This window comes from Mixophyes fleayi, chromosome 9 (genome assembly GCF_038048845.1).
Source record: "Mixophyes fleayi isolate aMixFle1 chromosome 9, aMixFle1.hap1, whole genome shotgun sequence".
NCBI lineage: Eukaryota > Metazoa > Chordata > Amphibia > Anura > Limnodynastidae > Mixophyes > Mixophyes fleayi.
Genome location: NC_134410.1, coordinates 46,620,943 through 46,635,052, shown reverse-complemented (window position 1 = coordinate 46,635,052; position 14,110 = coordinate 46,620,943). Strand labels below are relative to the sequence as shown.

Sequence of the window (14,110 nt, the reverse complement as noted above, 5' to 3'; positions counted from 1 at the left end):
CAACCCAGGGGCCGCGGCCTGCCGTCCTCCGGCAGCCAAATCCATTCTGCCTTCCGGTGGTTCTTGGTGAAGACCGGGAGGTCCGTTAGACTCTGTGCCCTGGGAAGGCCAGTGTCAACACTGATTAATCGGCGTCTCTCAGGAGTCGTAACACGTGTATCTCATTGTACTCAGTAACCAGATCTTGGTGGTATTCAAGGTTTTCCCACTGGTGTCACTCCTTATTCTACAAGACTGTGCAGAAGATTTTTTTCAAAATCAAAGTCTTTTAGATAAAGGAGACAACATATGGAGTGAGGCTAGATGAACATCAAGGGACTTAAAAAAATCTGTATACTACAGTGTGTAGGGTTCTGTTGGAAATGTTGGACTCGTGAACATTAACAGTGAGCCAGAGGTTGTTATCCCCATTTATAACAAATAACAATATTGTGATTTAGTATTGACATCCCTGAAAAGATTTGGTACAGGGGAAACATAATTATTTTAATTAAATGATCTGTCACATGCTGCAGAGGACACATCGCATCGCACTGTACTAACCCACTCCATAATTACACTGTAGTAGTGCAGCACGGTTAGGGGTGAAAGGCGCAATTGACTTGTACAGTGACAGCGTTCGATGGAGCCATGTTAAAGTAATATGCCCCATCTCTATTGTGGAGCTTTGGAACCATTAATTATGTAATCATGCAAATTGAAATATTTTTTGATGTCTCATTGACTTTCAGGGGCATATTCAATTGTTTGTATTCCGCACCGCGGAAAAACTATTACCGTTAATACGGTAATAGTTAGCTGGATTTCAGGGAGCTGCGAGCTGAAATCCAGCGAGAAAATTACTGTATTAACGTTTTTTCCGCGCACTATTACCGTTTATGTTTTAGCCTTCTTTAAGTTACTATAAGCTTAGTTCTCTTTAAGACTATTAATTACATATATGCCCCACTTATTTCATACAGATATCCAATGTATTAAATATTCTGTTTAAAGTTTCCCAGTAAGAGCAGAGACAGATCCAGGTTACTTTGTGTTTAACGTAACCATCCAGCTTGCCTTATGTTTATCGATTTTTAAAAGCTTTTAAACACTTTTTAAATTATAGAACAATTCTACAAACAGCATGAATTCTAGATGTGCCCTTTTTCTTTAGAAGCCAGTATATTTCAACAACTACATTGTGGTAAACATGACCCTGTGCCTTTCTTACTGGAGGAAAATTTCACAAAACATCTAAGATGTGTCTTGTGACGAGCCAGTAATTTCCTAATGGATTAAGCACTGTCTGCCCAGTGCTCTTCATTAATTCATTTTTTTTTTAAATTGCTGAATATAAACCAGGCACATCCTCGGGTTGTAAAATGAGTTCAAGCCATGAATTGTTTTTTATGCTTACTGACAGTCAACTTGTTCAGCAATGTCTGTGCGTTGTTGGGGTTTAATTGCCAGCTGAGTTTCTACATGATGCTGATAACCAAGGACACCCCTTGTTATTATACCATTATTATTTACTTTCCAGTTTAATTCACACCATTTTCCCACATTGTATATAGATAAAACCAATATTTATCAAAATATACTTAAACATGGTATTAAAGTTTGTTTATGTAAGTTAGATAAGGATCTGAAACTTTTCTCTAGTCACTAAACACCATACAGTAGGTACCATCATCATCATCAGTTATTTATTTAGCGCCACTAATTCCGCAGCGCTGCACAGAGAACTCATTGAAATCAGTTCCTGACCCATTTGAGCTTACAGTCTAAATTCCCTAACATACAGATAGAGAGATACTGAGACTAAGGTCAATTTAATAGCACTAGTAGGTTAACATAGAAACTCCACACAGATAAGGCCATGGTCTGGAATGGAACTCATGACCCCAGTTTTGTAAGGCAGAAGTGCTAACCACTAAGCTGCCCTATGTAATCATTTTCAGGAGGCCAGCTTAAAAGGGGAGTGCTGCCTTCCCTAAACTATTATGGCGGTTCTTCCCCACTAAAAGAATGCTTTGTGTCCCACCCACTAGAGTTACAACTTTTAGAGCAAGCAACAACCTTTTACATTCTTAGGGTGGGCGTTATGCATAATGTCAACCATGAATCCCTGTTATTAGGTCATATCACCTGGAGTCTTCTTAACATGGCTTAGGCTCACCACATCTATGCAAAAAGTGTCTGTCATCTGCCCCCACCCCATCATTGGTACTTATGGTTCAAAACAGTTGGCATATTGGCCTCAAAATGTGTAGAATACTGAAAATATAAACGAGACTAGCAACTTTTTTGAGCTGGAGTTAATTTTGTCCCTTACTCACTAAGGTTTAACAGAAGTAAACAGAACTAAGTATATCTGGGATTGGTTTTGAAAACCTAAAAAAAATCACAACAGAGATTTCGCACAACTTCTAAGCTGGTGGAAATGATATAATTAAATAATAATGATGATAACACTCCTCATCATGCTGTAACAAAAGCCTTTTTAATGATATCATCTCTTAAAACAACCCCGCAAATGGTCAAGTGCTGAATTAGTAAATACAAATGAACATTATTCTGAAAACTCTCTAAATCAGATGCTGGGAAACTTCTGCCTCCTAAATGTGACATTACCCCCTCTTCATTATGTACTGATATAAATTATTGTTATACAAATATGGAATATATCTCAAGGAAATTGTTACTCCAGCAAGAAAAATATGAAGATCAACAGTTATTAATAAATTGTAAAATAGACATTATTACTTTACTTCATGTAACAATATCCTTTTATTATTATTTTTCCAGCAGATGGATGCATTGACTGGTCAGTGGATCTGAACACCTACATGTCACTAGCGGGAGAACCTGTCCGAGTAAAATGTGCTCTCTTCTACAGTTACATCAGGACTAACTACACCATGGCTCAGAGTGCAGGGCTCAGACTCATGTGGTACAAAACCAAAGGGGATTTGGAAGAACCAATTTTATTTTCTGTGGCTAGAATGAGCAAGGATGATGACTCTCTATGGATTCATTCAGCGGAAGTACAGGACAGCGGATTCTACACATGTGTTTTAAGGTGAGGAGAACAGTAAAGTGAAGTCAGTAAAGTAGCAGATTTTTTGTTGTAGTTAAATGGGTATTTTTCAAAACTGCTTTTCTCACTTTACAGAACTCAAAACCACAAATCATTTATCAATCACGTGATCTACAGTTTTCATTTCCGGAGCTTGTTGATGGCTCTGTTGCTCTTGAAACTCTTCCATATATATGGATCACGAAAGTCACAAAGATTCATGTGCCTCCAATTCCCATATGCATTTGTACGTAAACCCTACTTACATACGAATGCACCAATAGCAGATATCAAAGTACCCATGTGTACAAGTCCCTAGGGAGTTGTTTTGCATTTGCCCATGGTATGCGTAAAAAATATTGGAAATATATAAGATATCTTTTGGTATTGAACAGAACTGCAAACCCTTTCTCTTTGTTTACATTCACAATCAATAAGTGTTTGGATTGGTTCATCCTAAGCTGTTTCTAATCTCATTATAAATGGAATGTAGAGCAAAAAAACTATGACTAAAAATGATGTCGGCAAAATTTTTCACATTGCAGCCTGTGCCGTGTATTTGATAGCTGGTATCTGTGTGGCACGGCATAGAGATCAATTTGTCTCTTCTGCTATACTTTGTCCTCAGTGTTGCGTTCCTGCATAGCAAGAAACTGCTTGTCTGGAGAAATTCCAAGAGCTGATTTAATTTTTTTTTAGCAAGTCACAGTGGAATTGTTATAGCTAAAAAGCTTATCAAACATAATATATTGGCCAGAGATTGGGAAATGTACTAGAGTTTTAATTTAATAACAATCACAGAATAGATGGTGTCAGAGAGACAGTGTGATATCATTGTCAAGATGACACCGAAGGCCACAGGAGCCAACTGACAGGTGTTACTTTTCACCTCCTACACACACTGTCCATATTACCTTAGTGGAAATCGGTGTCACAGGCACATAGCACAAGATCCTTTTTTCCCCTCTGCTTTAATTAATAGATTTGACTCTAGTTTGTGCAGTGTAAACAGTAACATAATGTACAGTGTTTTAAAGCTATATTTTTTACAATGTTATTAATTTATAGTTATTAAAGCAAAAAAAGAAAATACATTTTAGTTATAAGTTGTAAAATGGAACAATCATCAGATGAAAAGTATTCTTAGAATATATAGTAAAAACCAAGTTCCTCTAGATCAGTATTTCTTATCTCCAGTCTTCATGCACCCCCAACAGATCATGTTTTCAGGATTTATGTAATCATGCACAAGTGACAGTGTCTAATTGGCTAGGTCAATAATTATCTCTCTCCACAGACATCCTCAAAACATGAGCTGAGGTGCGTGAGGACTGGCGTTAGGAAACACTGTTCTAGACATAGATGAAGTAAAGATAACATAGTTTGATGGCGTGACCTGGTGCATCCCGTAAGTAATGAGGACATGGTCACTCACAAAGCACTAACCTCGCCTACAATTAGAGATGGGCGGCACAAACTAAGCACCTCATTAGCCTGTTCGTTTTCTTCCATCTTAACACAATGACATTATCGTTTGAAATAATATTAAAGTATTCGTTTACTTTTCTTCACAAATATAATTGCAATATTGTAGGTATATCTTGTTTTATGGCAGCATAGAGTGCACACATGTGGTCAGATCCAGTGATTATTATTATATTTATTATCGTTGATTAGTAGATCGCCAAAGTGCTCCACAGTGCCAGACAGTGGGGAAAACAGGAAATATATAAAACAGGGACATTCAAGGTAGACAAAATAAATGCAGAAAATAAAGGGTAGATAGAGTTTACTGATTGGAAGAGGGCACAAAGGGGAGGAGCTGTTGAGGGATTTGTAGATAAAAGTGAGTCATTTGAACTCTGGTTTCTGGAGAACATGGAAAGTCAGTTTAGAGATTTGAAAAGTGGTGTGACAGGTGTGGAGCCGTGAGAGAGAGGAAGATCAGTCTTGCGGCTATTTTTAAGATGGATTGAAGCAGGGATACATCAGTGACGGGAATGCCATGTAGTAGGAGTGTATTTTGGCAATATTTATAAGTTGGCAGCGACAGGCCTGAGTAGATGGTGGGGAGAAGAAACATAAGTTGTGTTTTGGACAAGTTGAACTTTAGGTAGTTGTGACTGGATCACTTATAAGTAACTTATGGTATAAATTTATTTACAGGAATTAGAGCAGAGTGCTTATTTACATAATTGCAATGCACTTATTTTTGATATTGTGTATATTTTGGTAAAGGAAATCTTTATTTCTGGGACCAGGGAAGAAACTTGCTTGTTTAAGCCCTGCTAGAAGAAATGCATGATTTCTGATGTGTATATATATATATATATATATATATATATATATATATATATATATATATATATATATATATATATATATATATATGATATAATAAGCCTTTGTGGAGGAAGTCTTTTGTATATTGTGATTTGGGGAAATGACTTGTTTGGGGTTTTGTGATTTTCTTTGGGAATGTATATTCTGCAGCTGACCCATGCTAATCTCATGTTAATTAGACCTTTTGATGTGTGAGGGTCCAGCACCTGATGGCACAGGAAGGTTTAATTAGACGTGCTACTAGATTTCCTGGGTCTAAAAACAAGATGCAGGAAATCACAGCAAGTTTTAGGATATCACAGATAAGTGTAAATATTGTTAGCTTTGCATTGCATGTAAATCCATGTTTGGGCAAACAAATTGCATCCCGATTCTAAAAATAGCTCAGACCTCAGAGGGCTGGCTTACCCTTTGAGGCTGTGTCCAAATCTGTATAAAAAGCACGGTCTTGTATTGTAAATTGTTCTTCTTGTTCCATCTGACCTGCTCCCCGATACATTCAACCAGGGTGAGCAAATGAACATAACTTGCTTCAAAGACCTGCTTGGAAACTTCTCTATCCCTGTGACCTACAGATTAGACCCAAAATCTTTTCTGTTCCCAGCTGTTTCTGAGGTTTGGACCCAGCATCCAGTACAACCGCTCTGTCTGCTACCCAGCAGCTCTGGCCAGTGTGATAGGCCGGGGGGGATCCATCCACAGCAACCCTGGTCCATAGAAAGAGGTCAGGAGTATCAGCCCAGGTACAACAGTAAAGGGGTACACTCGCAGCATCAGTTACCCAGAAGGAACTCGGTTCTGGATGCCGGTATGGAGTCCAGTGGTAGCAGCATTTGTAAGCCCCTCCTACTGCGGTTAGAGGGTGCCATTGGGATAACAAAAGGGAACGATGGCAAAGTAAGCCCAGCTGGTTCCCAGCAGCAACAGACAGGGTGGCATAGGTGGTCCATCCTGTCACAGTAGTGTTCAAACATTCATGTGGAGATGGCAGGGAGACAGTTTGTTGCACAAGATAGAGGAGAAGGAGAAGTATGTTTGGGCATTTCCAGCGTGGAAGTGGTACTGGAAGCCAAATGAGCTTATTAGTTCCCCAAGAGATGAAGTGTATAGTCAGAAAGCCAAGAACAGAGACCTGAGGGACCTCACTGATAGAGAGAGCGGGGGGAGCTGGATGTGCCATAAGTAGAGACACTAAAGGAGTGCTTTGATAGGTATGGCGTGAACCAGGAAAGAACTGTGTCATGATGTCCAATGGAGTGAAGGGTGTGCAGGAAATGTGGATGATCAATGTTGTCAAATGCAGCAGAGAGCTCCAGGAGGATGAGGATGAAAAAGTGACACTTAGACTTTGCTATAAGTAGATCACTGTTCACATTTGCAAGTGCAGCCTTAGTTTAATGTGAGGGCGGAAGCCCGATTGCCCAAATTTGGGAATGAAGTGAGAGGAATGAAAGTGAGTTAGGTGGTTGTACAAAAGTCGTTCAAATAGTTTGGAGGCAAAGGGGAGGAGAGGAATAGGGTGGTAGTTAGAGAGAGGGGTTAGGTTGAGTGATTTTTTTTTTTTTTAATGGTTGGTGAAACAAACATTTACATGTAAATTAGGAAAATAATATAGATTGTGTGATTGAATTTCAATTACGATTTTGTTCTGTGGTTACAGTAGTGTAACCTAATGATTGCACACAAATGTAATATTAACAGTAAACTTAGGTTAAGAAAAATTATTATTATAATAAATTGTGAAACACAAATCATGTGACTTGTACAGATGCACCTGCCCAGCAATAAAGGCATGGATGGAAGAAAGAATCACTTCTCCAACCATTTCTGTATATTTATACTAAATAATAGTAATATTTAGAAATATTATATATACCGACAGGGCTGCCAAGAGGAATTCAGGGCCCGGGTACAACAAACTCATGGGGCCCCCCCATAGTTGAGTAAGCCCTAAAAAATTTTTGCGACGCCTCACGGCGGCGCAAAAAACACGACGCGGGTTTGGTCATACATTCAGGGGCGTGTCAATGCGCCATTGGGGCGTGGCTAGCCTAACGACGGTGCAAAAATTTTCGGGAATGTGGTCATACATTTGGGGCCGTGGCAATGCACCGTTGGGCGCATAGCTAGCACATCAAAATCACTAGGTCCTGAATTCACCACAGAGTCACATATGTCCAAGCACTCCTGACTTTTAAGACATCCAGCACCACAGTGTAGTATACAAAGAATGCAGTGTGTACACAAACAGTTCAGTCTTGGCCTGCGCCCACTGGGCTCACCAAACATTGGCATTGTCCCTACTAGAATCACAACATTTCACACACTATGCTGCTCTGTCCTACCTGTTCTTCTCACTTTCTCCACCCGAGGCTGCTGGTTTCTTTAGTTGTGGCTTGCCTGGATCTTGGAATGTAGAAGGACCTATTTGGGAAAAAAATGGCTACATTTAGAAAATTTCAGTCAGACGCAGCGTTAAATCAATAGCACCCACGATTAATAATTAGGCCTTCCTCCAGCCCCAACATTAAAATAATAGAATTCACATGTAATAAATAAACCTATTTCCCGTCATGCAAACAGCCTAGCAATACCTATTTCCCGCAACCATCACTGCCATTAAATAATTCATAGTCACATTTAATAAATAGACCTCATCCTCCCCAAACTCACCTCCACATTCAATAGGCCCCAAATCACCCCATCTTAAATTAATAATCCCCACTATTAAATTGCCTCACCATCACCCTACAAACAAAATAGCGCCCATTAATTAGCCACCACCTACCGCACACACACTACATTGCAACAAGCCCCATCACAACTACACTGCGCCCTCCATGCTGCTTTCCCCCCTTTTTATTCACTCTGTGCCTCTTTGCCCCTTTTTTTTATAACTCTGTGCCTCTCTGCCGCTGTTTTCCTCCTCTGTGCCTCTCTGCCCCTCTTTTCCTCCTCTGTGCCTCTCTGCCCCTCTTTTCCTCCTCTGTGCCTCTCTGCCCCTCTTTTCCTCCTCTGTGCCTCTCTGCCCCTCTTTTCCTCCTCTGTGCCTCTCTGCCCCTCTTTTCCTCCTCTGTGCCTCTCTGCCCCTCTTTTCCTCCTCTGTGCCTCTCTGCCCCTCTTTTCCTCCTCTGTGCCTCTCTGCCCCTCTTTTCCTCCTCTGTGCCTCTCTGCCCCTCTTTTCCTCCTCTTTGCCTCTCTTTTCCTCCTCTGTGCCCCTCTTTTCCTCCTCTGTGCCCCTCTTTTCCTTCTCTGTGCCCCTCTTTTCCTCCTCTGTGCCCCTCTTTTCCTCCTCTGTGCCTCTCTTTTCCTCCTCTGTGCCTCTCTTTTCCTCCTCTGTGCCTCTCTTTTCCTCCTCTGTGCCTCTCTTTTCCTCCTCTGTGCCCCCTTTTCCTCCTCTGTGCCCCCTTTTCCTCCTCTGTGCCCCTCTTTTCCTCCTCTGTGCCTCTCTTTTCCTCCTCTGTGCCCCTCTTTTCCTCCTCTGTGCCTCTCTTTTCCTCCTCTGTGCCTCTCTTTTCCTCCTCTGTGCCTCTCTTTTCCTCCTCTGTGCCTCTCTTTTCCTCCTCTGTGCCTCTCTTTTCCTCCTCTGTGCCTCTCTTTTCCTCCTCTGTGCCTCTCTTTTCCTCCTCTGTGCCTCTCTTTTCCTCCTCTGTGCCTCTCAGTTTCTTTCCTTACCTTTTGTCAGCTTCTTTCTTTTCTTCTCTTCTCTTCTGTCTTCTCTTCTTTCTTCTTCTTTGGTCTTGTCAGGCTGCGGCGCTCCTCACTGACTGACTGCCGGGCGTGACTTGATGACGTCACGCCCGACAGTCAGTGTGAATGGAGAAGACAGGAGAGGAGGGACGCGGCGCCGCGGTCACGTGAGTATTGATTTTTTTTTTTGATTTTTTTATTTCTTATAGCTCCCCCCACCAACGCCCCCCCCCCCCCCTCCCCCTACCCCGCGGGAATTTTTTTTTTAGAAAAATAAAAATACGCAAAATACAAAAAAAAAAAATAAAAAAAAAAAATGACAAAAAATAGCAGCAAGGGCCCGGCCCGGGCCCCCTGGCATGGCCGGGCCCGGGTAAAATGTACCCGCTCCCCCCCCCTCTCGGCGGCCCTGTATACCGAAGCCATAAAGGTCAATCCTACTGATTTGTCTAAACTATATTATAATCTCATAGGACTTGTGATTTTTTTTTCTCTTAGAGTCTGAATCTGTGCACTTTATATAATGTTATTCTTTTCTAAATGATATGCTACAGCTGTGGTAGATTGAGCAGATATGAGTGAGTAATTCCCTGTAAGTAGTGCTTAGCACATAATCAGGAGGTGATTGTGCCTCTTGCTCGGATGTTATTATATGTACAAAAAACATGTGTTTTGTAATGTTCTTATCGGACAACGGATGCCTGCACTAACCCTCAAGTCAAGCATATGAAAATACGGAAATTAAAGAGCACTTGCGTTTTAGACTACAAATCTGTCTATTTTAATCATATGAAAAGGGACAAGCACATTTTATAAATAATAATCCTTTTCTTATGTAAGCCTTCACCCTTGTTGCTGCAACATAAGCTCAGATTTAAAACAGCAATTCTAACCAGATATAGTTAAGTCAGTCACAGATCAATCTTTCAGAGAGCTTTGACAAACACATGAAAAATCCATTTGATCTTATATCTAGAGTAAAACCCAACATTCCATCCCTCGTAGAACAAGAATATTCTCACTTAAACTGCTATGACAATAAAAGAAGAATCAATTCAATGATTTTTTTTTTTTTTTTGGAAGAGGCAATTAAAATCGGTGTCCAGCCAGTACTAAATATTTACAGTACTGTAACAGTTCCTCTCAACTTTCCCACCTAGGAGGCTGTTAGGGGTCCGATGTCTTTGGGCACCAGTGTAAGAGTTCATCCACCTGCTGCAACTACCAGGATAATGTTGAGTTACACTAGTACTGACACTTTTGTTTCTTGTATCGAGAGCAGATGGTTGGACTGCTGCAGGCATCGAGCCCCACCTGGGGAAGGCTGGCAACTTTGGCCTGGGGGCAATACAATTAATTGGCCTAAGCTCTTTTACCAGTGTGTGTAATGTAAAAATGGGCTTGTTGAAAACTGCAGGCATTGTTTTATGTAGCCAATGAAATATGAAAAATTGTTATCTCAAAAACTACGGTATAGAAAGAACTACTGTACAAACACCTACTTGTACCAGCCACTTCTGACTACTATTCAGTGAAAAAGAATATTCTATTGACCTTTATACAATACGGAGAGGATTATAGTGATGTACATACAAAACAGACAGCATTCTAGTGACTGATAAACATTACAAGCAGTATTCTAGGGACCACAATACAGAGCATACTAATGACTAATATTCATGCTAATGAATAATAGACAACCTAATTTTTGGTGAATTTACTACACAGACCCCAAATCTATAATGAGTGGCTTTACTATGTAGACCCCAGATCTCTGGTGGCTTTATAATGCAGACCCCCCTCCTACTAATACCCTAATCTCTGTTGGTCACAAAACCAGATCCCTGATGTCACAGATTAGGGTATTTGCTTACTGGTTTTTGTACTACTCACCAAAGAGGCGCGGAGTCTAACGTGTTCCGGGTTTTCACCAGGGACCCCCGCAAGGGAGTGTGGTCTTAGCTGCGGGAAACACGCAGGTCGCGGTCCTCAGAGGGAGTAACCAGTGAAGCAGTAGATGAAAGCGGTGTCGTACAGGCCGGGTCCAAACCAAGAATTCAGGAGATGCCAGAGGGGAAGTCCAAAGCCGTAGTCAGGGTAGCCGGGTCGGAGTCAGAAGCACAGGAGGAAGTATTCAATCAAGCCGAGGTCAAGTTTACAGGAAGCACAGAACAGGAGTAGTCAGTAACAAGCTGGGTAATACACAGGAAGCGCAGGGAATGGTACACAGGAACGCTGGAGCTAGGATGAGACCCAATACTCTGGCACTCACCATGTGCCAGAGTGAGGCTTTTATACAGCTGTAGTCCAATCATTGGCGGTGGTGACGCTAAACACCACTGCCGGAATTACTGGGAAGCGTTCCGTTGCGTGACCGCCGACCCGGAAGTACGCCCGGTTGCCTGGCAACCGGGCGCTCGGCAACAGAAGCAGACGTCCGTCTCTGTGCGGCAGACATAGCACAGGGATGGCGTCTGACACCTGATTTATGTTGGCAACCCACATGAATTATTTACCTCTCTTGCAGTCCCACATTGGCTCCTGGCATGCTGATTAACAAGTTTGACTGTTTTGAGAAGTTGACATACCCAGTAGACAGTGTCCTGCAGTCTGATAGGTGGACAGTTCTCGCAATTCACCAATCATTGTGTGGGAGGCCTCTTGACACTCTGATGAATGGCCAGCGCTGTCCACTAATCAGCTGCTAGAAGCTGTCTACTGGATATGACAGCATACCAAGTAACTAGCAGAGGTTACTCATTAGGTATTCTGATTGTCTTTATGATTAAACACAATTGGAACAGACAGGGAACCTCCCCTGACTATTTCTCTGTCCCTACCCAAAATTGTTCCCCACTTATTGACAACATGATATATTATGGTCCTTGGTTCTTCACAATATGGTAGCACAGTCATGGCTGAACTTTGAAGTCAGTACTGAACCAGTACCAATACATTTCATATTAGGGTATCGGCATGTTCATAAAGCATGACCAGCCCAGAGAATGCCAGTGGCGCACGCCGGGGGAGTTTCTGAGTCTCCAGAACGCCCCCTGCGCTAACTAAGTGGCCACCATATCGACACTGTCCTATACAGCAGCCGCGGCGCTGTCAAAGAGCTTCTTTGACAGCGCCGCGGCTGCTGTATAGGACAGCGCTGCCGATACGGAGCTGCTGCGCTTTTTTTTTTTTTGGTTCAGGGGGGGAACCCCTTCCCTGACAATCCTGCGTGCGCCCCTGAATGCAGTCCTGGGCAATGTAATGCCAGTGGATATGAAACTGCCTGTAAGTAGAAGCCCTGTGTCAATCTCCTCTACTAATGAAGTCTCCTGCAATAAGAAAATATTTGCACCTCTAGGGGCACAAGGAGCATTTCTAGGATCTGAGCTTGCAGCCCCATCTGTCCCTCCTATAATTCATGGCCCGCCCCTGCATAGTGAGAAATGTGATTAGGGTTAAGTCAACTATTTATATAACTCCCAACTGTCCCTATTCCTATTTAGATGTTACAGTCCTGACCCTAAAGGTCTGTGCCACCGTCCAGCCATTCAGGGTGTTATATCTCGCTCACTGCCACCCTGCACAGCAGGCAGCTGTGAACAGTTGGCGCAGACCTGCCACAGGAGAGTATTTGACAGTTGAGTTGGGGGGGAGTCTTTAGAAATGCTAAGCACAGTAATTTATTTATTTTTTTTACATAAATTGGGATGATTACAATGCATCCTGTGCATATTGTGTTTTAATTGTCTATTTTAGTTGCCTACAGTTGTTCTGCGACACGTACTGACAGACATTCATGTACTTTTTTATTGAAAGGCTGTGCCATGCCAGTCATCACTATCAGTAGGCACACTCACAAGAGTATGTATCAGTCGCGCACTTACAAGTAACACAGGACTTGTATCAGCCGCATGTGTATCGGACAGCCCTTACTGTACATGTCCTATGTTACCCACCCCTTCCCTCCCCCGTTCCACCTCTGTCGTAGGCAGTTGTAAGTGTCATTCGCATAAATTGCATTCAATTGCATTCATTGGCTTAATGGCTTGAATCCGAGCATGAGTGGAGCTACTTCCCGCAAGATATGCTGCGCAAATGAACGTATGTCCAAACATGCATCAGGCCCTATATTCACACACTGCATACACCGTAAAAACGCATACTCTTAAGGGAAGCCATACAAATGTATGGTATATATAAGGTATTAAAAACAATATTTTATTGCATCAAATATACATCTGTAAGTGTAATATACAGTTTTAGAAATGGGTCATTTTCTTTTGTCTCTGCGTACATCAACTCCATAGAGCAACACTGCGCTCAGGAACAAAACCACACACTCATTATAGATTTGATGGTTTCACTTTTCTGTGGGCGTCAGATTGTGTTCATTCATGTAATTATATATAACGGGACATATCTCCTTCTCAGTTGAATCTGCTTCCCTTTTTTCCCCACCAAATCTGATAATTACATAGTTTCTTTTGCGGCACAGAAAAAGATAATGAGACTTTTTTTTCCATCTTTCTAGTTTTAGACAAAATGGGAAGAATGTATAAATTCACACAATCACCATAAACTGTCAGATACATTAAAATACCATTTCTTCTTTGGTTTCTTCTGTCTTTTACAATTATTAAAAAAAGAAACACCTGCTCTGCAATATGTTGCAAGTCATGTTGGCAGTCATTAAATCACAGAGCTCCTAGAAATACTGAACACTTATCATATTTCTCAAGTAAACAGTGTGAGCTGTGTTATGTCCAACTCATTTGGATGGATACAAGCTCATTGGAATTCAGTGCCACTTATAGCAATCTATTGCCTCATCAAATCATGCCAAGACTTGCTGATTGAAGTCAAAGTTCTGACATTAAAGTAGCCATATTTGAGCCAATCTCCCAGTGTTCCTTTGGATCTTTTATTGCCACATAATTTTATTATTGGAAGTGTTTGACTTATTTATAGTTTTCCTGTAATAGCCCATATGGTTTTTTTTCAGAAGGTCAATAATTAGTA

The 14,110-nt window shown here is 41.5% G+C and overlaps 1 protein-coding gene across 1 annotated transcript in view; it reads left to right on the top strand.

The window, feature by feature from the left end:
• IL1RAPL2 (interleukin 1 receptor accessory protein like 2) overlaps positions 1–14,110 on the top strand; it is a 714,191-nt gene that overhangs the window by 329,478 nt on the left and 370,603 nt on the right. The window contains exon 3 of the mRNA XM_075184271.1: positions 2,788–3,061. Within this exon, the coding sequence (XP_075040372.1) occupies positions 2,788–3,061 (274 nt within the window). The remainder of the gene's footprint in view (positions 1–2,787; positions 3,062–14,110) is intronic.